This window comes from Camellia sinensis, chromosome 5 (genome assembly GCF_055761805.1).
Source record: "Camellia sinensis isolate YWXY chromosome 5, ASM5576180v1, whole genome shotgun sequence".
Taxonomy (NCBI): Eukaryota; Viridiplantae; Streptophyta; class Magnoliopsida; order Ericales; family Theaceae; genus Camellia; species Camellia sinensis.
In genome coordinates, this window is record NC_138965.1 from 222,450,877 (window position 1) to 222,478,155 (window position 27,279).

General features: G+C 41.9%; 1 protein-coding gene across 1 annotated transcript; it reads right to left on the reverse strand.

The window, feature by feature from the left end:
• Nucleotides 1–1,960: 1,960 nt before the first annotated feature.
• LOC145792104 (uncharacterized) lies at nt 1,961–2,704 on the reverse strand. Its single transcript, XM_082872598.1, has one exon. The coding sequence runs from the start codon at nt 2,702–2,704 to the stop codon at nt 1,961–1,963; it is 744 nt and encodes a 247-aa protein (XP_082728724.1).
• Nucleotides 2,705–27,279: the final 24,575 nt, after the last annotated feature.

Genomic DNA, 27,279 nt, shown 5'->3' on the forward strand with positions numbered 1-27,279 from the left:
CCAGATCATGTGTGGGATAATTCTTCTCATGGAGTTTCAGCTGCCTAGATGCATAAGCGATGACTCTTCCGTTCTGCATAAGTACGCAACCAAGCCCTTTGTGTGAAGCGTCACTGTAGATTACAAATCCTTCTGTACCGGATGGTAAGGCCAAAACTGGTGCTGTTGTCAACCTTGTCTTCAATTCCTGGAAAGCAGATTCTCGTTCCTCTGACCATTCGAATGCAACTCCCTTTCGTATTAGTTGTGTAAGTGGCACAGCAATTTTAGAAAAATCTTGAACAAATCTCCTGTAATAACCAGCTAACCCCATAAAACAACGCACCTCAGTCGCATCAGTAGGAGTTGGCCAATTTACGATTGCCTCAATCTTGTGTGGATCAACAGAAACTCCTTCCTTTGTGATGATATGCCCCAGAAATGCCACTTCTAGTAGCCAGAATTCACATTTCTTCAGCTTTGCATATAATTTCTTTTCCCGGAGGGTTTGAAGGATTACACGAAGATGATTCTCATGAGCATCTGCATTCTTCGAGTAGATGAGGATATCGTCAATAAAGACCACCACAAATTCATCCAAATAGGGCTTGAAAACACGGTTCATCAAATCCATGAAAGCTGCTGGCGCGTTAGTAACCCCGAATGGCATAACCAAAAATTCATAATGACCGTACCGGGTTCGAAAAGTTGTCTTCTCAACATCATCAGCCTTGACCTTTAATTGATGGTACCCAGACCGTAGATCAATCTTGGAAAAGACTTGTGCCCCCTGTAGCTGGTCAAATAGGTCATCAATCCTTGGTAATGGATACTTATTCCTGATTGTGACTTTATTAAGTTCCCTATAGTCAATACAAAGCCGGAGTGTTCCATCCTTCTTCTTTACAAACAGAACTGGTGCACCCCACGGAGACACCCTTGGACGGACGAACCCCTTGTCCAATAAATCTTGCAACTGCATTTTCAATTCCTTCATCTCAACTGGCGACATTCTATACGGAGTCTTCGAAATGGGTTGAGTTCCCGGTGCTACTTCAATGGTAAACTCAATTTTACGGTCTATCAACTGCCCTGGTAATTCTTCAGGAAAGACGTTCGGAAACTCACACACAATTGGGATCATGTCAACAGTTCCATTCACTACTTGCCCCTCCAAAATACTGCATAAATACCCCTGACACCCTTTTTGAATTAATTTACATGCTTTTGCTGCCGAGATCAAATAAGGTGGAGAAATTACGCCATGCCCCTGTAAGGTAGACTCTAATTGTCCCGGAGGGTGGAAACTGAGTCGTTTAGTTAGACAATCTATAGTTGCACCATATTTACCCAACCAATGCATTCCCAGAATAATATCAAAATAAGTCATGTCGAGAGGTAATAGATTGGCATATACCCGGACATCCCTAAGCTCGAGTTCGCAACCACAATAAACAGAAGTACAAAGCACAGAATCTCCCATAGGTGAAGATACACATAACATATAAGACAGTGTTTCTTTGGTTTTATCTAAGTTTTGTGCAAATAATTTTGACACAAAGGAATGGGTAGAGCCAGAGTCAAATAAGATAGAAGCAGAATGACCGTGAACCATAAATGTACCTGACACCACTGTTGCTGCATTCTGCACATCTCCTGGAACCAATGCAAACACTCTGCCTTGTCTCGCTATGTCTTTATTGTTGTTAAGTTTGACCGGTGCCTTGGTGTTAGTAGTTAGTGTAGACCCTGCCGAGCTAGTAGCAGCCCTGTTACCATTTCGTTGATTCCTCTGAGGGCAATCCTTTATCAAATGACCCGTTTTGCCGCACTGATAACAAGCTCCAGATTTCCATTGGCATATCCCATGATGTCTCTTTCCACATTCCGAACAGACAGGAATCGTACCCTGATTAGGGGCAGAAGTATTCGAAGTCCCTGAGTTTTGTTTCTTGTTTAGTGGGGTAGCCGCTCCCTTTGATCATTGATTATTTTGCCTTTTTCCTTTCCATTCAGCAATCCGATTCTGAGCAGCAAGGTTTCCCTCAGCTATAACAGCCCTCTCCAGCACATCTACGTAGGTAGGCAACTTTAACATATTGACTCGATCCAAGATGGCACCCCGTAAGCCCCCTTCAAATTTTCGTGCCTTTTTATAATCCGTGTCCACCATATGCGGTGCAAACCGGGCTAACTCTGCAAATTGGGCCTCATACTCAGCAACAGTCTTGTTCCCTTGTCTGAGAGTTTCGAATTCAGTCACCTTTTTATCCTGCATGCTTTGGGGGAAATATTTACCATAAAACAGCCCCAGAAATCTGTCCCATTTTAACTCTGGATGGATTGTCCTCGTAAGCATCCACCACCTCCGTGCCTCGTCCTCAAGAGTGAAGGCCGCTAGTTGTACCTTTTGAGCTTCGGTGCAGGGAAAGACTTCAAATAACTTCTCTATGCCTAATACCCAGGCCTCAGCTTTCATCGGTTCTATTCCTCCTTTGAAGGTTGGCGATTTCATCTTTTTAAAATCCTTAGTGAGGGTGATAGTTCGGTCTTCAGCATGAAAATCTTGCACTACAGGTGGGGGTACTGGTGGTGGTGGCGGCTGTTGGAGAGGCTGTTGCTGTTGTTGCCGTAGGGTCTCTGCCATTTCCATAAGCATCCTTTCCATCCTATCCAGTCGTGCTGAGGTGGCATCTTCCACATCTTCGGTCCTTGTTCTCACCATGATCTACACAACAGTTAATTAAATACTATTGACATAATGCGACACGGTTAGTATTATCAGAGTACACTTAATGTTGCCATCGAACTTGTCTTACATTTTTAGGATGTCATGCATGAAGCCTAAATCCTTTCTAGACACCCTACAGCTCAATGGATCCGTGTGTGAGATAGCAACTCGTGCTCTGATACCACTGTCACGCCTTAAACCTGCCCCTAAAGGTTTGGGCATGACCTAAGCGAAAACGAACATAAAAACTGATGTACATACCGTACGGGGCCTTACCGGAAGCATAAAATATTAATATAACACAATTACAAGCATACTCCATTGAGCTATTTCTAATATGCCAGGATCTCATGCATTACATACATCATCAAAAGCGGATAAAGTTTAAAACTATATCCTTGAATATCGTGTACAGACACATACATTTACAGTCCTGGCCCGATAATTGGGCATAACAAAAGGAATATGAGAGTTATGTACAACGTCCATAGGTGGCTCTCAAAAAGTAGACCCGTAACTTAGCAGCTTCCCAAAACTAAATGGCCTGGTGTAGTGCCTGGACGTGTAAAGGTTGACAAAAGGGACAGCATCGAAGTTAGGACTGACCCCCTGACTGGTAACCTACAGAAACAGACATAATGGAGAGTGAGCCGGGCTCAATGAGTAGCAATACATAATGAAGACGTCTGACTTGAAGCTTAAATACATCAATACATAAAAAGATGCAGCATGCACATGATTTGTCTGATTCTGCGTTTAGCTCATAATGGCCCTAGGCCTATTCCCGTGACATTAGCATGTGGCTATAAGCCCTTGAAACATGATGGCACGAAGCCCTTGAACATATGGCACGAGGCCCTTGTGTTATACTTGAAACTTGTGGCGCGAGGCCCTTGGAAATACACTTGAAACTTGTGGCACATGGCCCTTGAGAATGTACTTGAAACTTGTGGCACATGGCCCTTGAAAATGGCATATAGCCCTTGTAAATGCTTTTCTTTACATATAACATTAACATATCTTAAACATGCATAAGCACATTACATGCTTGAGACATTAACATGATTGCACAACATGACATAAGTACTACTACTCACAGTGTTGAGGTGGCGTGTTGCTTCCTTCTGGAATGTGCCCTACACACAATTAATACATTAGTCTCTCCTTTTTTTTATACAGCATTACACCTTGCATGCATTTACAACCGCTTTAAAATCATCTGTAAAATATTCTAAAAATACCAGAGAAACAAGCACTCAAAACTGAACAAACATTTAATTTTTCCTGAAAATGAGTTCCCCGCTCGAGCGCCACTTTGGCCGCTCGAGCGCCACTTTGGCCGCTCGAGCGGACTATAAAATACACAAAACTGCTGAGAGGTGGTTTTTCCCGCTCGAGCGGGATTTCCGACGCTCGAGCGGACCAAGCGAATTTCTGAAATTCTGGACCTTCATTCGAGTCCCAACCTGGTATTCATTCCATTTTTACATGCAACCCAAGGTTAAGTTAATGCATTATACTCACCTAACTTCACTATAACATGAATTCTACCTTGAGTATCATAAATTAAGCAAGATTAGGAGCTTTAACAAGTCATCTCCCTCTCTATTTCCATTCTTGGATTCAAGTTCTTCATATCCTTGAAACATAACACATGATATATGCATAATTCCATGAAGTGGTGATAGAAAACCATAGATTGAAGTATAATTGCATACCACACCCAATCTAGATGCCTAAGTAACCAATTGAGAGAAACCCTCATTACTCAAGCATGAAGTAGACATGAATCAAACATACACATCAATTACAAACTTTAAGTGGCCAAAACAATGAGGATTTGAGCTTACCTTGAATTCAATCCTACACTTCTACCAATTTGCCAAGCTTCCTTGTTGAATCCCTTCTCCCCTGATTTCTCCTCTTTTTCCCTCAAAATGGTTTTCAAGTTTGTTTTGTTTTTTTTTTTTTTTTTTTTTGATCAAGGCTCCAAAGTCTTAGATATATATATAAGTAAGACATATAAGACAAAAATGAATCGTTTAATCATTCCAAAATTAAAATTTCGCAAACATGCTTAATATTACCTAAAAATTATGCTGATTACGGATATATAATCAATTTCAGCTAATTAAGCTGTTAAGGCTTCCAATTTCTAATTCAAACGCGTTAATGGTGACAGATAGTTTCCTTGTGAGACAGATAGACATTCATAAACATGGATTTCACTTCCTTGATCATAATTTTTTTCACGGAACTACACAGTAAGCATTTAAAAGTACCATTTGAGGACTGAGAATATAACAGAAATCATGTACGAGGGTCGGGTTATTACAAACTTTATCCAGACCGGGGTCACGCCATACGACCCCAGTGTATATATCACTCCTTCTCACCTACCCAAGCCGGAGGTGTTCCTTCCCGACAGCACTGACTTGTGCATGTTGGGCATCTCCAGAACCCAACCCGGACCAATGGTGGTGACTATCGAAGACAGAACAGGGGAGATTTCGGAGGAGAATGGCATTGTTGACTCAGAATTTGAGGAATCTGGGAGTTTCGCTGAAGAGGTATACAGTCCGAGTGACTACATTCTGTCAGTAGGCCAGTTTGAGCCAAGTGTGGAATTGCCAGAGAGGGCAGAGCTTTGTGTGATACAGGGGGATGGATTTGATTGGAGATCAGATGACTTAGCGGCTGTGGAAGGGGACTTTGTTGACCTCCAGTTTTTCAACGAACAAGGCCCAGGGGACATGGCCATCAACTGGTCAGATTTTGAGGAATCAGTAGAGGTTACCAGGTGGCTTGATGACCTACTAGACGTTGTCAAAGAATCTCAGTTGGAACGGGGCTCGTCAGGGACAAGGACATCAGTTGTGGCCGGAAGCGCCGAGGATTGGAACGCATCGCCAGAGAGCGCCGGTGCCAAGAATTTTGCTCGGGATCTAGGCAATTTGAAAACATGAATTATTGAACAGCCAGCTGTACTGACGCAGTTGGAACAGGAAAGATTCGAGGATTCTGAGAGAATCAGGAAAGCTAAAGCCCCATGAGGGGACCGAAAGTGCTGTGTGCACGATGACAGAGAATGCCGCGAGCATGTCGACGGAAGGTATTGCGAGTACAAGAACAGTCATACCGGAGCTGGACAGGTGCCTATCGACTGCCGATGGAATGTGGTGGGAGGACGATGATTTATGTCTTGCCCACACGGATGAGGATTGGGGGAGCAATCAACCAGACGATACCCGGTACATCGGTGAAGTCGAACATATGACTAGGAGTGGGCGGTATTTCAAGCCTCCACACCTAGATCAGCAAGAGGCGTCTAGGAAAGATAAGGAGGCAGAGAAGCAAAAAGAGAAGCAACTCGAAGAAGAGGTTGTACTGAAGCAGTTAAAAAAGATACAAGCAGACATCTTCATCTGGGCACTGCTTATGGCGTCACGAGTGCATCGACAAACTGTCTTATCGGCCATGGACAAGGCCAAGCTTTAAAATAGACACCACGCCTGAACAGCCGGTGGGCTTAGTTTTTCCGGGAGGAGCTACCTCGATGTTTACTTTCTCCGACAAGGAATTACCATCTAGGGTGCGAATCACAACAAGCCACTCTACATCTCTGTGGAGTGTAGAAACAAATGGATACCCGTGGTGCTTGTCGACACAGGATCCGCCATCAATGTGTGCCCGGCAAGAACTGCATATGCAATCGGTTTAAAGACCGCGGACTTTGTGCCGACAACCCAGGTAATTCGGGCATATGACAACACGAGCAGAGAAGTAATGGGGACAGTGAAAATTTAGACCAAGGTTGGGCCGGGACAACATGAGATTGACTTTCACGTCTTGGAAGTGCTTGCAACCTTCAATCTGCTTTTGGGGGGGCCGTGGCTGCACCAGGTGAAGGCAGTTTCATGCACTTTGCATCAGATGGTGAAATACCCCCATGGGAAGGGAGTCGCCATTATTTTTGGAAATTCGTCGATCCATCCACCGCCAGAAGTATCTACGCCAGTTTTGGAAATTAAGCACGGTATGGAGGATGTGTTCTTATCCGATTTTACCTTGGCTAAGGCCAGGGCCGTGCAAAACATCTTAGCTATTAATGAGGGGGTGTATGTCAGCGCACAATCAGTATACCTCATGAACAAGCTTCACACATCCCCGGGATGGGAATAGGAAATAGTGGCCGGAAGGGCGTTGCAGCACTGGCCGAAGTGCCGCACAACCCACATACCTTTCGCTTGGGTTATCTGCCAACCAAAGAGGATTGGGTGAGAAAAGGTAAGGAGATGGCTGGGAGAGCCAGAGCGAAGTAGGCAGGGAAGCCTTTTGAGTTAATGCACCGGCCCATTCAGGGTACCCTAAACGGACGCTTCGTCCGGGAGGGGGAGGACTTTCCATTCTGCAGCTTCCCAGAGCCATGGCTAAATGCCGAGAGGAAGTGCCTGTCGGGTTTTGAAATCTTTTTTGACCTACAGTTATCTAGGAATGATGTTGCCGAAGAGCAGACAGACCCAACAATTGAGGTTAAGCAGAGCAAGAAAGTGGAGTCTGAGGACGCCGAAAGTGAAATAAGGGTAGCGCTGGCTTGTCTACTTTCAGATCCTCCGATCAAACAGAAGTGCTTGGGGGATAACTTCTCGGTATCCATGATCAGGAATGAAACGGCTACGGGCCTACCGTCAACCATTTTGGATGCATCCATCGCACCCTCCCTCATTTGGCATTACGATGAGGGATTTTTGTCAAGCAGCACGGGGTCAGGTAGTGAGCCGGAATCTGATTCCACCAAGTCTTGTGAGTCAGAATCAGGTTCTAGCTCGACTGAGTCTGAGTTCGGTATTCTTGGGGGTGATAACCCGGATGCCACAGTCCTGTCTAGGTCGTCTTTTTCTTTCTCTTTTGAGTCTGTTGTAACAGAAGAATCGGACGATTTGGAAATGCTTAATGAGAATGATGTGGCTGTGGTTTCTGAGCACTTTTCTGTGCCTTTGATTTATTGCTTCAATCAGGACTTTCAAAATTTTGATGAAAACGACGAGAAAGAAATTCCTCCAGTTTTGCAACGCTTGATTGATCAAGAGCAGGAGAGATTTGTTAAACCTTTAGTTGATGAAATCACTATAGTGAATATTGGTACTAAGAAGGACCCGCGGCTGGTCCAGATCGGGTCCACGTTGTCTTTGGAGGAACGCGAGCGCTTAGTCACTTTATTAAAAGATTTCAAAGATGTTTTTGCGTGGTCCTACGAAGACATGCCTGGAATCGATCCTGAGATTGTACAGCACCGGATCCCTCTTGACCCCGAGGCCCGACCCATCAAGCAAAAACTCAGAAGAATCTGCCCGGACTGGGCCCTCAAGATTAAGGAAGAGGTCACCAAACAAATCGACGCAGGGTTCCTGCTGGTATCCGAATACCCAACTTGGTTGGCCAACATTGTTCCGGTGCCGAAGAAGGATGGTAGGATCAGAGTATGCGTGGATTTCAAGGATTTGAACAGAGCCAGTCTGAAGGACGACTTTCCCTTACTGCATATCGATGAGTTGGTGGACCTCACAGCGGGGCGTGCTTTGCTTTCGTTCATTGATGGCTTCTCAGGCTACAATCAGATAGTGATGGCACCCAAAGACCAGGAAAAGACTGTTTTCACCACCCCGTGGGGAACTTACTGCTACAGAGTGATGCCGTTTGGGTTGAAGAATGCTGGAGCTACTTATCAACGGGCCGCGACCACGATATTACATGACATGATCCACAAAGAGGTTGAGGTGTACGTGGACGACATGATTGTCAAGTCCAAAGAAAGAGAGGGCCACTACACCGCCTTGCAAAAGTTCTTCCAAAGGATCAGAGAATTTTGGTTGGGGCTAAATCCTCAGAAGTGTACGTTCGGTGTTACAACGGGAAAAATACTGGGGTTTCTGATTACACAGAGAGGTATCGAAGTCGACCCTTCCAAAATCAAGGCCATCTCAGAAATGCCACCACCAAGGACTGAAAAGAAGGTGCGGGGCTTTTTGGGTAAAGTGCAATTCATAAGACGGTTTATCTCAAAATTAACCTTGACTTGTGAACCACTTTTTGGTCTCCTGAAGAAAGGAAAGAAATTCCAGTGGGACGACCGATGCCAAGCTGCTTTTGAACAGATCAAAGAATACTTACAGAACCCACCCGTGTTGTCACCGGCTGAACCAGAGAAACCGTTGATTTTGTATCTTTCAGTGACTGAGACTACAATGGGCTGCATGCTCGTGCAAGAATTAGAGGACAAAGTGGAGAAAGCCATCTACTATCTGAGCAAGAAGATGCTAGAGTATGAGACTCGCTACACATCATTGGAGAAGGCTTGCTTAGCCTTGGTAGGGGCTACCAGGAAGCTGCGGCACTACTTGTTAGCTCACTCCGTAATGTTGGTTTCAAGATTAGATCCCATCAATTATCTCTTCGAAAAATCGACACTTACGGGTAAGCTAGCTCGTTGGTTGCTGTTGCTTTCCGAATTCTATCTGAAATATGTGACATGCAAGTCAGTAAAGGGAAGAGCAATTGCGGAATTCTTAGCTGATCACCCAGTGGACAGGGATGAAGCAGTTGACTACCTATTCCCAGATGAGGCCATTTTGCATATCGAAGATGAAACTTGGACGATGTACTTTGACGGAGCGTCAAACCAGCACGGGTATGGGATAAGAGTGTTGCTGATAGCACCCGACAATTCCCATATCCCTCTAGCCTTCAAACTCCGATTCAAAGTCTCGAACAACGAAGCAGAATATGAAGCATGCATTGCTGGTTTAGAAGCAGCCCTAGAACTAGGGGCAAAACGATTGGACGTCATCGGGGACTCGAACCTTGTTGTGTCTCAAGCAAAAGGAGACTGGAAAGTCAAAGAGGAAAAGATGATAATGTACCACTAGACCTTGGACTTGCTGATTCCTCGGTTTGACAAGCTGAACTTCGCTCATCTACTAAGAGAGAACAACAGGTTCGCAGATTCACTAGCAACTCTATCTTCCATGATAGACATCCCTTTTGGAGTTCGGATGCGTCCAGTCATCATTGACCAGACGTTTGTGCCAACCTACGAGTCTATTGCTGCTATAGAAGAGGTTCAAGATGAGAACCCCTGGTATTACGATGTTTGGAATTTCTTGGAGAAAGAGGCGTATCCACCAGGGGTAAATGCCAAGGATAAAAGGACAATTAGAAGAATGGCCATTCAGTTCATAATTTGCGGGGGAAAACTGTATAAGAGAGGTCATCTGGGAATGCATAAACTGTGTATCAATGCCGAAGAATCGAAGCACCTGATGGAGGCCATCCATGGAGGAGAATGTGGTGCACATATGAACGAGGTGATGTTAGCCCGGAAGATCCTTAGGCAGGGTTACTACTGGTCCACCATGGGGGAGGATTGTATCGACTTTGTTCGGCGATGCCACAAATGTTAGATCCATGCAAACCGCATGAACATCCCGCCGTCGAAGCTATACAATATGACTTCACCATGGCCATTTTCAGTTTGGAGAATCGATGTGATTGGGGCTGTCACTCCAAAGGGATCAAATGGGCATGAGTTCATCCTAGTCGCGATAGATTATTTCACAAAGTGGGTTAAGGCCCAATCTTATGCTATGTTGAAGGCTTCGCACGTTGCAAAGTTCATCAGAAATAACATCATCTGTCATTATGGGGTCCCAAACGAGATTATTTCAGATAACGGTTCCCACTTCAAGAAGGAAATGATTGATTTGTTGGAGAAATACAACGTGGCTTTTCATAAGTCATCCACATATCGGCCGCAGACCAACGGAGCAGTTGAGGCCGCCAACAAGAATAGCAAACACATTTTGCAGAAGATGGTGGAAACCTACCGGGGCTGGCCAGATAAGCTGCCGTTTGCTCTATGGGGCTACCGAACTTCAATTAGAACTTCTACTGGGGTGACTCCGTATTCATTAGTTTATGGGATGGAGGTCGTTCTACCTATTGAAATTGAGGTTCTGTCTTTGTGAGTACTGGCTGAGTGTCAGATAGCCGAAGCAGATTGGCAGCAGAGCAGATTTGACGAACTCATGTTTTTTGATGAGAGAAGACTGAAAGCACTGTACCGTGTTCAAGGTTACCAGCGTAGAATTGCTAGGATTTTCAACAAGAAGGTTAAGTCCTGGAATTTGAAAGAAGAAGATTTGGTGCTCAAAGACAACCGAGCTCCCATCCACGACCCTAGGGGCAAATTCATACCCAATTGGACTGGTCCCTACATCATCAAGTCTATCTGGTCAAGTGGAGCTGTGGTTCTAATGGACCTAGATGGCCTAGAGTTCTCGCAGCCGATCAACATGGACAAGTTGAAGAAATATTACCCCTGAGAGGCTCGTTAGGCCGAAAACCCGAAAGGGCAACCTAGGCAAAAGTTAGAGCATAGAAAATTTGAAATTATAAAAATTGAGCTCGCAAGGTTAAAAACCTGCAAAGGGCGGCCTTGGCAAAAGTTAGAGCGTAAAAGGAGAGTGAAAATACTCGAGTGAACCCAAGCCTGAACTACGTAAGGCTTGATTCCCATCTTTGGGATACGTAGGCAACTTCATCCTGAAGTTCAGCCATAAAACTCTTCCCCGATCAACTTTGTCCATTTGATCATCTCAGTCATCTTTGTCTATTCAGCCTTCAAGAGTTCGGTTGTAATCCCTGGTACAGTGTTACTCAAACTAGGGGCAACTTTCCAGTTGCTGGGATCTAGGATTGTGCATCTCAGTGACAGATCTCAGGCGTGTCCAGTTCTGATCCATATCGAAAATGGTTTTGAAAAGTTTTGATAAAAGTTAACTTTGTTCAAATTAATCTTTTTGCAACTTAGACCATTTTTGGACCCAAACAGAAAATTTTCAGTACCCACAACCTTCAATTTCATTGATTTCAATACAGAGTTCTCCTGCTCTTGCATACAAATTGAAGTTGCTTTTTATTACACTCATAAAGAAAACTTGAAAGTACTGATAAAGTAATAAATCCGGGGCATAGATAAGTCAGGTGTTCCTGCGCCCCCTCCTAGAGCTGGTTGAAGCCTCTAATGCCAAGCTGGGCCCAATCTGTGCCTCTTCATTGAGCCAATCTATGCACTCATCAGACAAAGTGCAACTGAAAGTGGGAGCGGGGGCTAGGAGCTCTCTAGTCCTCCATGCTGTGGCATATCGGGCAAGCTGTGCTCCTCGGGCTAGGAATGCAGTAGGGTACTCTATCCCCTCTGGTGGGCAAGTCTGATCATGTCCGAACTGGCACCGGAACCGAAACAGAAAATAAAAGACACAGTGTGTCATGCCAATCAATTGAATCCCAGGTTGACGGGTCATGTTGTAACTCATTGCCGACAGATTGAGCCAAGGGCAACGCCAAGCAATGTGGTCCGCAGACAAATTGCACACCAGTTGTACCACCACCCCTCATCCAAGGCATCGACTAGGCGTTGCCAGAAGAAGTAGCCGCGAGCTGAGTATGCTGGGCAAGAGTCCACAACCTGCAACTTGTCCATCAACCATACCTGGGAAGGGATAAAAAATGAGAGAATAAAGAATAGAGAGATGTATGATAAGAGAAAAGTGAGAAAAGGGTTTTGTGAGAAAAACTGAGCCTGAGGGCTGAGTGATGTGATCAATACATATGTGAGATTGGGTGAGAAACATTACCTACAGCAGTAGTGGACTCCCCGCAAATCTGGTCGTCTCCCGGCGATGGAAAGCGTCCAAGCCCATCGATGTCTCGGCCAATATCATGGCAATGCAGCTCTTGCCCTCCTTCAAGCCTTAGGCAACCTCGATCAACTGGACACTAGATCCTCCGGAGCCCGAGACAAGCAAGAAATGAGATAGCATACACAAACAAAGGGCGTGTCGTCGAAAACCTTGCCAATGATGGTCACTGCGGTCACCCGCATCAGAAAACCGGCAAATCAAACTCAGAACATCTAGCATTTCGTCACAAATCAAAGATCGAGCGTCATGCATCGTGAGCCCACACATTCGCCCTAAGGCTTGGGCGTGGCCAAAGCGAAGTTGGGGCAAGATTTCTTCATTATGCTCGGATTCCATTAAAACTTGGAAATCTTCGAAGGTAGGACATACCTCTTGCCTGCCAAAGCTAAAGCCATGTGTTACCAGGTTCCAAAACCTTGCTGCGGCATGGAGGAATGGAAAGTGCAGCGGAGTATGACTCAGAGTGAATAGTGCGTTCATGCCGAAGCCCCGGAAATTCAGCCTTTCCGAGCCATCCAAGTTGGCAATCCAAGCTGTGAGATTTTGGGCAAGAAACTCTTCCATTTGGAGCAAATCAGTGTTGAATTGAGAAAAACTACGAAGCTAAGGCTTTTTGTAGGGGATAAGGTGAGTGGAAGACAGGTGTCAGCATTCTGGTGGTTCTTGCCATTTCTGGCCGGCCGGCCAAAATTAGTGCCGACCGACCACCATTTTTGGTCGATTGGCCAAAACTGTTGGCCGATGGACATTTCTTGATGCCGATGGTCTTCCCCTGTGGCCGGTGGTCTTCCTTCTTGTTCCCTGAGCTGTTTATGTATTGAACTTGCTGGGAATTTATGACTGGCACCACTTCCAATGCCTTCTGATGATGATTTTTGCGGAGTCACGCCCATTTGCTTATCAAGTTGGTGCACATTTGCTTATCGAGTTGTATGTCGCATTCTTTAAGTTTTTGTTTTGCTTATCGAGTTGTACTCGCATTTGGTTAGATCATCAAGTTCTTTGTTTTGCTTATCGAGTTGTTTAGTCGTTAGTTGGCTCATTACCTGGTTATTACGATGCGACTGCTTACTTTTCAAATAAGATTCAAATCTCATTTACATTGTTATGTAATGTGATGCGATGCATGAAAAATACAAATGTAATGCCTCTTTGGACAAAATAGTTGTTTCATTTCCATCATGTCATTTGCAAAAAAAATATATATACACAGTTTTGAAAAAGTGAAACTTGCCTAAAGTAGTGCAATGTGCTTAAACTACTAGAAAAAAAAAAGTAAAATGAAAAGGAGAGAAAGGCAGCAGAATGTCTGGATTAATACCGATGGCCTCCTCTTGTGGTCGATGCACCTCCCACACCCTTGTTCGGGTCAATTATATGGTTTGGCACCTTCATTACTCGAGACAGTGCAAGAAAGTACACTTTTGAACATTAGCTGGCCTTCGTGTTGACCTCGAGCCATGTCTTCTGTATGCGATGCTCGGTGCGGGCAAAGAGTATCCTTCCTCGTATCCTTTTATATACCTTGCGGATTCCGCAAATCGCTTTAAACATGTGGTATTGCATTGCTTTGTTTTGACTGTAATTGTCGCGCTCGTTACGCGTCTCGCATTACACAATGCCTCGTCTTGTTCTGAATTTGCATCTCAACATCATGAATAACATGCCTTTACCATGTTTCAGTTGAATATGTCCCCTTTTCGCATTGTTGTACACATTATATGCGTTATTGCATGCTTTACTTACATGTGTATATGTATTTTTCAGGTGGTTACACATTGTATGTGTTTTCGTGTGTACTTTACTTAAATGTGTTCATACCTTGCTTGCTTTACACATTGCATGCGTTTCTGCATGTGCTTTACTTATATGTGTTTATGCATCTTGCAGGAGGTTACACATTGCCTACGTTACTGCATGCTTTACTTACAGGTGTTCATTCTTGCTATACACATTGCATGCGTTACTACATGCTTTACTTACATGTGTATATGTATTTTTCAGGTGGTTACACATTGTATGCGTTTTCGCGTGTACTTTACTTACATATGTTCATACCTTGCTTGCTTTACACATTGCATGCGTTTCTGCGTGTGCTTTACTTATATGTGTTTATGCATCTTGCAGGAGGTTACACATTGCATGCGTTACTGCATGCTTTACTTACATGTGTTCATTCCTGCTATACACATTGCATGTGTTGTCACGTATTGCTTTACTTATATGTGTTCAAGTTCCTTTTATACACATTGCATGTGTTGTCCCGTATTGCTTTACTTATATGTGTTCAAGTACCTTTTATACACATTGCATGCGTTGTCATGTATTGCTTTACTTATATGTGTTCAAGTTCCTTTTATACACATTGCATGCGTTGTCGTGTATTGCTTTACTTATATGTGTTCAAATTTCTATTATACACATTGTATACGTTGTCGCACATACTTTACTTGCATGTGTTTATGCTTCAAATTGCATTGTTATGCACCACTTGGCTTACATTGTCGCGCGCACCCTCCTTGCATTATTATGATTGTTTCAAACCGCATTGTCATGCGTTACACATGGGTCGCATCGCCATGCACTCCTTTACTTGCGTTGTCCCGCAGTTTTAGATTGCATTGTTATGCATGTTGCTAACGATATTGTACCTATTAAGTTTCTGTCTTTTTCAGGCACGATATTGTATGTACGGTTCATTTGAAGCTGGCACGACCAGACGAACCGCACAGGTATTGTATTCTCCGCGTGAAACGTAACAAGAATTACATAATTTTCTTACATCCTTACTGCATTGTAATGTAGTTTGGTTTATGCTTGCTTAAAACGGTCACATGTTATACTTCGTTACAGCTTTCTTTGCATGATCATAAGTTATGCTCGGCTTTGTGTACTGTCTTTCATTTTTCCCCTGCCCTCGGGCGCATATCTTTATCTGTAGCTTGTATGCTTTGTCTAAGTCTTCGGCCTTGTCAAAAAAGGGTCGTCTCTGGGCTTTGACATTCACTCCCGTCATTGTTATGATTTTCGAGTTCTGTCAAAGAGGGGCAACTGTAGACACCCCATTTTTGACCGTCCTCAAGACTTGGACGTCATCGTTTGAACACTCGGTGATCATCCATGTTTGTGTTCGTTTTGAGTTCCCGGAGGCCTCAGCCGCGCGCCTTGCCTCAGGATCTCTTAACTTGCCTGTTCTATGCTTGGTTGTGGACCAGGGACTTGTTTTTTTTACTTCTAAGGGTGGGAAGAGGCTTGTTAGCCATCCCTGAAACCCATCGGCTGTAGCGTGAGGCCACCGACCATGTGTTTTTGCCATCAGCCAAATGTTTGGCCGACCGGCACTATTGATGGTTAGCCGGCCATTTTTTTGTCAATCGACCATATTTTCTGGCCGGGACTTCCTTTTTTCCTTTTTCAGGCATTGTGCAAGCCAGTTGTGCCAACTGGAGCACACAGACCAATCCTCTATACACGTGTATGGAGGATTTGCACCCTTTGCACCCTTTTGGCTCTAGCTTCTTGAAGAAGCTTGCACCCTTTGCTTTAGCTTTTTGAGGAAGCTTGGACCTTTGTCTTAGCTTCCTTAAGAAGCTTGAATCCTTTGTCTTAGCTTCCTCAAGAAGCTTGACTCCCTTGACCCTTTTTGTTTAGCTTCTCCAAGAAGCTTTGGCCCTTGTCTTGCTCTATAAAAGAAGGCCTCCCTTCTCCTTTGAGGAGGTTCAGCAAACCAGAGATATATATGATATATACACCGTTCTCTCTCTATATCTCCCTCTCTCTCTACATTTGTGTGTGTTAAAGTGTCCAAAAGTGAGTTTTGTTCTTAGTTTTGTACTAAGACACCTAGTGCTACACCATACCTTAGTTATTGAGGTGTTGAGAGGTTGTTCTTGGACCTTTTGAATTGGTTTTGATTAGAAAAGGAGGCTGGAGTTTTGGTTCTTGAAGTGTTCTTCAAGGGTGAGCACTATTGCTTTATATTCCCTATTCTTGTACTAACTTTTAAGCTACTTTGCATGTTGTTTTGAGCTTTGTGTGTAACTGATGAAAGTTCTGTTTTTTGATGTTTAAGATGTTTCATTAAGGTCATTTTAGTGTTGGGGGTCAAGCTCTCCCTCTTAGGCCTTGTATGGCCATTTTTGTGCTTTCTTTGTTGAGCTTTGGGAACTTTTGTATATTGGTCTTCTCACCACTGAAATCTAGAGGATTTTCAGTGATGGTGAAGGGGTTTTGAGGTCTTGCATAGGGGAGGGACACCCGTCTCCCTTTGTGTCTCTTTTGCTTGTGTTTAAGGCTCATAAGGGTAGCGTGCATGCTTAGCTTTACTTGGCTCCATTTAAGAGGCTTTTTGGTGTTATTTGGTCATATTATACCTCCGTTTTTGGTCGGATCAATGGTCCATTACATGCATTATACACTTGCTTAGTAGTCCCCTTTATTGTCATAACATGTGCCATGCATTTAGGCCATCATGCTTGCATACTTTAGCTTGACTTCGTGAAGCTTTTAGTTATGTTTTGCCATGCTTAAGGTTTGTTTGGTACTGATTTGGTCATCTTTGCCATGTTTGGTCTAACCACCATGCATTTTGGCTTGTAAGCCTTGAGTGTGTGAGTCATAAGCATGCTTTAGTTGGGTTTTTTCAGTGATTTGGAATCATTTCCCATGCTATTTTAGTCCATAATCCATGCATGTATGCTTGCATTCATCATCTTTTCCATGCTTTGAAGAGGTGTTCTTTTGTGCCTTAAAATTAGTCATTGTGCATGCCTCTTGGTTTGAGTCCCTTAGCTGCCATATCAGTGGGTTTTGGGGCTCCTTTTTGCATGTTAAAACTCTGTTTTGCATTGAATAATCCATGCCATGTGTGGTCATGATAGGTGTAGAGCAATGCTCTCTTTATGGCCTTAAATGCTCTCTATTTTGTACCCATTCCTTAGCATGTCTTGGCATCATCCCCTTTGCATGTATTTCAAAGCTTAATATGTTGGTTTAATGCCCATGATTGTCTTCTTTTAAGTGTCCTTGAAAGTTGCCTTTTTGTGCCTAAGTGTTGGGACCTTTGCATGTGCATGCTTGGTTGTGTTGTATCCATTATTTCCATCACTTTTGGCCACTGTTTATGGCAAGGCTGAGGTCTGCCCTTTGCGGTTTAAGTCCACCATTACATATTTGTCGCATGTTTGTTACATATTTGGTTCATTCTGTGTTGTCACATGTTAGTTCCATCGCATATTGTTCCATGCTTGCTGCATTGCATTTCGCATACTTGAGCCACATTGCACACATGCATTGCATTGTGTTTGGTTTGGGGTGTCAAACCAAACATGAGAAGTGAGGTGTGTTCGTACTTAAAGTGACGAAACACGTCTCAACCCTCGGTCATCGATGCCCTTGATCTCAACATGATAGGGCGTGAAGCATTCATTTGTTTTGTTGCATTCATTTACATTGATTTGCAAACTTGGTGCCTTTGGCCATCATGCATCGAAATGCGTGATTGGTGGTTCGAGGACCGAGGGCCACACTCCCTTGAGTCCATAGCATGATAGGGAGAGTGGCCACGCACACATTGTCTTAAAAATTCCATGCCATGCATTGTCTATCTTCTGTTGCAGCAAAACCAGTATTCTGCAGGCATAAATGGCCGGCCAGCCACTTTCAGTGCCGACCGACCATCAGTGTCCAGCCGGTGATCCAATTTTTGGTCGATGGCCATATCCCCATGGCCGGTGTTGTTCTCTCTTGGTCGATGACGTTCCAAAATATTCAGGGAGTGGTTCAAAGCAGTTCTGGAAACTTGTGTAATTTTCAGAGAAGCCGAATAGTGCAAACAGAGGCAACAGTGGCATGACAACGGGTTTACAAGTGAGACGAATCGAGCATGCATCATCCCATCATTCCAAGGCGGGGCTGTGGCCACCTTCCTTCTATATTTAATTTGTTAATTAATTAGAAGTTTTGTAATATTTAATTAGCTAGAGTAGTTAATCATTTATTTGGTTCGTATTATTTATTCGGACCCTCCGAGTGAGGGAAATTGTGTAATAAGTGTGCGCGAGTATGTGTATGTCTTCCAACCCCACGTCTTTCTCCTTTTTTATTTACCAGCTTATGATGGTTAGACTAGGGCATGTTTCCAATAGCATACTTATGCTCGCATGATTGCATTCATTCATTTGTTTTGCATGCACCGGGCTCGGCGCATCATACTAATCGCATTGTATTTCAATTCCAAGTTGAATACATGGTAGCTGTAGCATCTCATATGCCATCTTTAGAATGGCCGAGCCTATTTTAGTTGCATCCTTGCATGTGTTGCATTAGGCATCTCAGCATATTTAGGATCCATGCATGATTTCTAATTAACTTCTTTCTTTGGCTCGGAGTACTAGGTAAGCTTTCATGCTTTAGCATACCGCATGTGTGTGAGTGTTTTCCATGATAGCATGCTTACCATGAGGCTATATGCTTATGTGATATACCTGCTTGAATGCCTGTGGGTGAAGGTTGGGTTATTTGAATTGGAACAATGCATTGAATGCGAGTTTTAAGCCCACTTGAAAGTGGCGAAAACCATGTTTTCTAAGCCCACTCGAGGGTGGCAAAATCTGCATTTTAGCCTACTTGCGAGTAGCAAACCGTTTTGTAAAACATACATGAAATGTTTTATTCCAATTCAGGCGACCCAGTCTATACTTATATGCTGTGTGCATCACATAGTTAATCTAGGCTAATAACCGGAATAGGAGCACATATGTTTTCAAAACAATATATCATGGTTAGTAGAGGCCAATCTTTGATCGGGCGAGCGGGGGTGCTCATAGCTGACCTTCCCCAATCGTACCCAGGTTCCCGAGCCGAGGCAACTTTGGTGATGACGGACACGTGGCCTTAGGCACGAGTTAGGGTTTCCTAAATTTCCCAAAAATAAAACATTTAGGTGGCGACTCTGTATCTGGCAAAGCAGTCCATGTTTGGCACTTCTTTCAAAAAAATCTATTTTCAAAAACGATTTACCGGATTTGGACTCTTTAATGATTCATCGGTCTTGTATTGCACTCTGCGAGATTAGATACAGGACCGTGACATTGAGTCCTGAACTGTAGTGAGCCCAATGAACAGAACGGGATTTCCCCCGGGGCGTTCGGGGACGTCTACACCTACTTGCGAGTAACACCTCTAAACCGTTTTCAAACAAACGAACATGAAATGTTTTGTTCCAACTTAGACGATCTAGTCTATACTTGTATGATGTGCACATCATATAGTAATCCTAGGTTAATAATCGGATTAAGAACACATGTGTGTTCAAAAACGACATATCTTGTTAGTAAAGGCCGATCTTTGATCGGGCGAGTGGGGATGCTCATTTCATGACCTTCGCCCCTCGTACCCAAGTTCTCGTGCCGAGGCAACTTTGGTGATGAAGGACACGTGGCCTTAGGTACGAGTCAGGGTTTCCTAAATTTCCTAAAACAAAATATTTAGGTGGCGACTCTGAAATCTAGCAAAGCAATCCATGTTTGGCACTTCTTTATTAAAATCGATTTTTCAAAACGATTTGCCGGATTTAGACTCTTTGGTGATTTATCAGTCTTGCATTGCACTTTGCGAGATTAGATTCAGAATCATGACAGGAGTCCAAACTATAGTAGCTAAGAACAACGATTCGCGCCCTCGCACACAGAGCGGAGTTCCGGGCGGTCTACAGTGTTGCATTAGGCATTTCAAACATAGCTAGGATCAGGCATTGATTTCTAACATAGCTTTTGTTTTGGTTCGGAGTACACTGTGAGTGTTTATGCTTTAGCATCCTTGCATGTGTGTAAGTGACTGCCATGATAGCATACTTGCCATGAGGCTAACTGCTTAGGTGTTTAATTGCATGAATGCCTGTGGATGAAGGCTTCATTGCTTGAATTGGAACAATTCATCAAAATATGAGTTTTAAGCCCACTTGAAGTGGCAAATCACATATCTTTCGGATGCCTTATTTTGTCCTATTTGTTTTGCTTTGTTTATTAGGTAGGCCCCTTTCCTTCTTTTTTTCTTGGGTTTGGTGTGCCATGGTGCTACCCGTTTGTCTTTTGTTTTCTATTTCTTTGTTGTTTAGCATTTGGTAGGGCCTGGGGTATGCCCCTTGTATTTGTATTCTTTTGTCTTTAATTTATGATTTATTTACCCAAAAAAAAAAAAAAAAAGTGGCAAATCATCATGTTTTAAGCCCATTTGAGGGTGGCAATTTCAAACCATTTTCGAAAAACAAACATGAGATGTTTTGTTCCAAATTGAGTGATTGAGTCTATACTTGTATGTTGTGCGCATCACATAGTAATGTTAGCTAATAACCGGAATAAGAACACATGTGTTTTCAAAAACAACATATCATGCTTAGTAGAGGCCGATCTTTGATCGGGCGAGCGGGGGTGCTTTCATGACCTTCCCCCCTCGTACCCAAGTTCTCGAGCTGAGGCAACTTTGGTGATGACGGACACGTGGCCTTAGGCACGAGTCAGGGTTTCCTAAATTTTCTAAAACAAAATATTTAGGTGACAACTCTGAAATCTGGCAAAGCAGTCAATGTTTGGCGCTTTTCGATTCAAAATTGATTTTTCAAAATCAATTGCCGGATTTGGACTCTTTGGTGATTTATCAGTCTTACATTGCACTTTGTGAGATTAGATTCAGAACCGTGACAGGAGTCCGAACTGTAGTAGCTAAGAACCAAATTTGCGCCCTCACGCGCGGAGCGGAGTTTCGGGCAGTCTACAAGGAGCTATGGGCAAAACTATAATAAATTTAAAGAAATCAAGGTTTTCATCTAGTTTGGTGTAGGGAAATGTAGAGAGAAGGAACAGAAATAAGTTTTTAGAGAGAGAGAGATATACAAAACTTGATATAAACACAGCCCAAGAAGGAAGAGAAAGACAGATTTTCGGACTCAGATTTATCCTCCATGTGCGTCACCCATTCCCGCATGTACGGCACTCTTATTCGCACGTGCGGCTATCACTCCCGCATGAGTGACATCCATCCCCGTACCTCCTTCCGCTCGTGCATATAATACAGTAGCCAAACCAGAATTTTTCCACCTCACCGCACGTGCGGCCTGTCCTCTAGCACCGCACGTGCGGCCTTGCTCCAAGTCAAAAAAAATCACCAACTCAACCCGTGACACCCCAGATCCAACCTTGCACCTTTTGAAATAGGTGAAACTCGAAATAAAAATAATTAAGAACAAGGATTTTGAGAAAAAGTTTTCAAAAACAACGAACCCAACAGTTGACTAAACCTTACATTAAAACTTGACACTCTAACAAGACTAAACCAACATAACTCAAAGAGGATGAGGTGAATTACGTAGTCAATCATCACATGTTCTCAAATGCATTTGATCGATTTGTGGAGCTTTGGGTGCAATGATAAAACAATATTCTTGTGGGATTGTGGGTTTTGTGCAGTTTTTTAGGTTATTTGGTTGAGCATAATGCTAAGTTTTTTGAGGAGTTGATTGAATAGTAAAGGGAAAGAAAAAAGCACCCTTTCGGGTGAGCTTATAGTAATAAGTTTATAAGGAGTTTATTACCAGCTGGAAATATCTAGAACGAGGGAAGTGGGGGACAAGGCATAATAACCAGATTTTTGGGGGGGCCATAGTATCTCATTCGTGAGATTAAACAAGATTAAACATCATGGCTATGGCATAGGGTCTAAATAGGATTTTACATTTTATTCTTCTTTTTTTTTAAGAAAGAGGGGTGTGGGACACTCCACCATTGCAACAGGCGACAACCCTAAGTATTATCACTTTCCCTACATAACAAGGCCCAAAAATGCCTTTTCACATTTGAATTCCTTCCTTTGATAGTTTAACCTTGATACTTGCCCAATAATTTCTGAACTTCACTATACGCCAAAAACCCTGTGCATCCACTCCCACATCAAAGTAACTTGGGAAAAGTGTAAGAGCCCTAAAACAACACCATACCAATCCAAGGAAGATGTATATTCTTGAAGGTGAGACTATTAGATAGAAACACTAGAAGATGGATAACTACAAATTTATTATAAACACATACAAACATCTCACCGAAATATCTCCAAACAAATAGTGCTCAACCAAGCATGCATAGCACCCTATTTTCCCAACTTATCAAATTAATTAATTGATTGTTTACTTGATGTCATAGAAGGGATTCTAGTCCATTAAGTTAGCTATGGGTCAAAAGACGAGAACCAAAAAAAAAAAACAACGAACTCCTCCGATTGGGTCAAGCAATGAAATATATAATCAAATGGGATTGATAAATTTAAAGTACAACCCAAATAGATACCTTTTTTTTATAAAAAAAAAAAGGGAGTACTAACAGTGAGAGAACAATAACTTCTTGCCAAGAAAAAAGAGAAGAGGATTTTCATCCCACTACCTTACTATTTTCATCAAGCAAGTCCCAGGGTAAAAATAACCAAATAGGTGTAACCTAGTTGGTCAGCATGACTTTCCTAAGAGCTTAGTCCCTAGGGGAGGTCATGGGTTCAACTCTTCCCAAGAGAATTGAATTAAAGGGTGCTTTGCAAAGGATGAGGAGGCTAAAACATTAATTGCTACAAATTGTAGTAATCCTGTTTGATAAAACTAAAAAAGGAAAGTACCTAGTATTCAGCTCTCTCAGCAAGCAAAAACAGAACTTTGTTGATTTCACGCAAGACAAGGTGAGTCAAGCGCCCATTTGGCTAAACAACTTCAATTTCCTCCTGAATACCTGATAAAATTCTAGATATATGTTCTTTAGAGGGTACACTTCCACGACTTGACACTGGAAACACAATATTAACAAGATCTGACAGGCGGCTCAAGCAGGGGCCAAGAAAGCTGTCTGAAATATATCAATGGCAGCAACCATTTGGTCTTTTCCTTCCGAGGTTATAGCAGGTAAAATTGCTTTGACATATGTGTCACGTGAAATTCTTTCTAGAAGATTCTCTATCATAGAATATAGCTTTGGATACCCAACAGTAAATATCTCTTTCACAAAGCCTGATGCAGTGAAAGTAGACTTCATTTGGCTTGCAAAGTATTTCACAAGAGCCTCCCAAACACGATATGTTAACATTGGATCACCTTCCTAACAAAACAAGTGCTCACATAAGCAAACAAAAGCGGGAAATTATCCCCAAAAGGCAATCTACACAGATTAGTAAATTAGAAATGATGACTACCAACATCCATGGCATTAACAAAAATCATAGGATAAGCATCTCCAATTCAAAAGGGCACAACATCTCATATATCCCCACTCTTTCTATTTTTATCTTTCTATGCCCAAGACTCATTTTTTAATAAAAAGAATAACTTCATAGCTTCAAAATAACACAGTATAATATTTATAAAAAAAATTAGGCGTACATGATGCATAATGACAACCGTGAACAAAGTGACTGAATCAAGTCTTACATAAGATACTCAAAACAGAAAAACCAGTTGAGGAAAAAAAAAAAAACTATAGCCAACCAGTTATGAACTTGTGATGCATTATAAAGCCAAGAATAATGGAAAAGTTCTTCCAGAAAAGTAAGAATGGATAATAACTTCAAAGCTAAATAAGTCCCTAATGGTTTCATGTAACTCTTTCAAGTTCAGTCATTAGTTATATTGAAGCCACTTCACGCACCAATATATGTTCCCAAAAAGGAGGAGAAAAATAGCCACCATGGTTCTACAATCATCTACAATAAGCTAACTTTCAGAAAGGATATTCTAACTTTTAGAAAAAAGCACCCTCTAGGGTGAAATCACAGTAATAAGTTTATAAGGAGTTTATGGCCAGCTAGAAATATAAGTGGAGGACAAGATAGAAAAACCTGAATTTTGTGGGGGGCAAAGTTTCTCATTCATGAGATTAAACAAGATTAAACATCATGGGTATAGCATAGGGTCTAAATAGAATTTTATGTTTTATTCTTGTCTTTCTTTTCAGAAAGAGGGGTGTGGTACACTCCACCACTACAACAGGTGACAACCCTAAGTATTATCAATTTCCCTACATAACAAGGCCCAAAAATGCCTTTTCACATTTGAATTCCTTCCTTTGATAGTTTAACCATGATACTTGCCCTACAACGTCTGAACTTCACTATACGCCACAAACCCTATGCAGTGACTCCCACATCAAAGTAACTTGGGAAAAGTGTAAGAGCCCTAAAACAACACCATACCAATCCAAGGAAGATGTATATTCTTGAAGGTGAGACTATTAGACAGAAACACTAGAAGATGGATAACTACAAATTTATTATAAATACATACAAGCATCCCACCAAAATATCTCCAGACAAATAGTGCAACCAAGCATCATAGCACCCTATTTTCTCAACTTATCAAATTAGTTAATTGATTGTTTACTTGATGTCATAGAAAGCATTCTAGTTCATTAAGCCAGGTATGGCTCAAAGGACAAGAACCAAAAAAAACAACAAACTCCTCCAATTGGACCAAGCATTGAATATAATCAAATGGGATTGATAAATTTAAAATACAACCTGAAAATATACTTTTTTTATTAAAAAAAGAAGAAAAAAAAAAGGAGTACTAACAGTGAGAGAACAATAACTTCTTGCCAAGAAAAAAGAGAAGAGGATTTTCATCCCATTGCCCTACTATATTCATCAGGCAAGTCCCAGGGTAAAAATAACCAACTAGGTGTAGCCTAGTTGGCCAGCATGACTTTCCTAAAGCTTAGTCCCTAGGGGAGGTCATGGGTTCAACTCTTCCCAGGAGAATTAAATTAAAGGGTGTTTTGCAAAGGATGGGGAGGCTAAAACATTAATTGCTACAAATAATAGTAATCATGTTTGATAAAACTAAAAAAGGAAAGTACCTGGTATTCAACTCTCTCAGCAAGCAAAAGCAAAACTTTTCTGATTTCACGCAAGACAAGAAAAGTCAAGCACCCATTTGGTTGAAGAGCTTCAATTTCCTCCTGAATGCATGATATAATTCTAGATATATGTTTTTAGAGTGTACACTTCCACGACATGACACTGGAAACACAGTATTAACAAGATCTCATAGGCGGCTCACGCAGGGGCCAAGAAAACTGTCTGAAATATTTCAATGGCAACAACCATTTGATCTTTTCTATCCGAGGTTATAGCAGGTAACACTCTTTTGACATCTGTATCATGTGAAATTCTTTCTAGAAGATTCTCTATCATGGAGTAAAGCTTTGGATACCCAACATTAAATATCTCTTTCGCAAAACTTGATGCAGTGAAAGTAGACTTCATTTGGCTTGCAAAGGATTTCACAAGAGCCCCCCAAACATAATCTGTTAACATTGGATCACCTTCCTAAGAAAACAAGAGCTCACATAAGCAAAAAAAAAGGGGAAATTATCCCCAAAAGGCAATGTACACAGACTAGTAAATTAGAAACGATGACTACCAACATCCATGGCATTAACAAAAATCATAGGATAAGCATCTCCAATTCAAAAGGGCATAGCATCTCAAGCACCCCCACTCTTTCTATTTCTATCTTTCTATGCCCAAGACTTATTTTTTAATAAAAAAAAAAAAAAAACAACTTCACAGCTTCAAAATAACAAAGTATAATATTTAAAAAAAATTAGCGGTACATGATGCATAATGACAACCGTGAACAAGGTGACTCAATCTTGTCTTACATAAGATACTCAAAGCAGAAAAACCAGTTGAAAAAAGAAAAAAAAAAAACTATAGCCAACCAGTTATAAACTTGAAATGCTTTACAAAGCCAAGAATAATGGAAAAGTTCTTCCAGAAAAGTAATAATCAATAATAACTTCAAAGCTAAATAAGTCCCTAATTGTTTCATGTAACTCTTTCAAGTTCAGTCATTAGTTATATTGAAGCCACTTCATGCTCCAATATACACACCCAAAAATGAGGAGAAAAATATTAACCATGGTTCTACAGCCATCTACAATAACCTAACTTTTAGAAAGGATATTCTCACACTAAATTTAACCAATAAAAGGAGCTCAACTCCAGGTGAAAGAGCCTAAAAATTGATTCCCTTGCTCTATATTGGTGACCAATGTAAATTTTTAATTTTACTTTAATGATGCTGCTGGAGCCAATTTGATGAGGTTAAACTAGTGATCAACTATATTATTTCAACCTTTCATAACAAATTTCTAAAAGTAAATGGACTTGCACACAGTGAATAAGTTGGATAGAAATTGAGGTCAGGGGGGATTAGGGTTTTAGAGAGGGGATTGGAAGGGTTGAATCGAGCTGAGGTTGGAGTGGCTCTAGCTTCAATTTTTCTGTGGATGTGACTAGCTCCAATTTTTCTAAGGGCTTTCCAACAAAGTTATGCTAACATTCAAATCTAATATATGGTTGAGATGTTGAATTATGTAAAACTAATTTTTGCCAGTCTTCTCCTTTTTCAATTGATGTTTATGTGACAAGAGAGTTTGTGGAGTGGCTCTAGCTTCAATTTTTCTATGGATGTGATTAGCTCCAGTTTTTCTAATGGGTTCCCAACAAAGTTTGGTGAACATTCAAATCTAATATGTGGTTGATGTGTTGAATTATTTAAAATTAATGTATAATTATTTTATTAGAAAAAACTAAAAGAATGATATGGTGAATTATTTGAAATTAATGCAAGGTTGTTTCTCAAATGCATTGATTATGTATAGAATACGATTAATTATACCAGTTACAGCTGTTTGTAGAGAAAAAAAATTCAAATTTAACATTAATTAAATATTGCTGTCGATCAACTATGTTACAATAAAAATTTAATGGATTAGC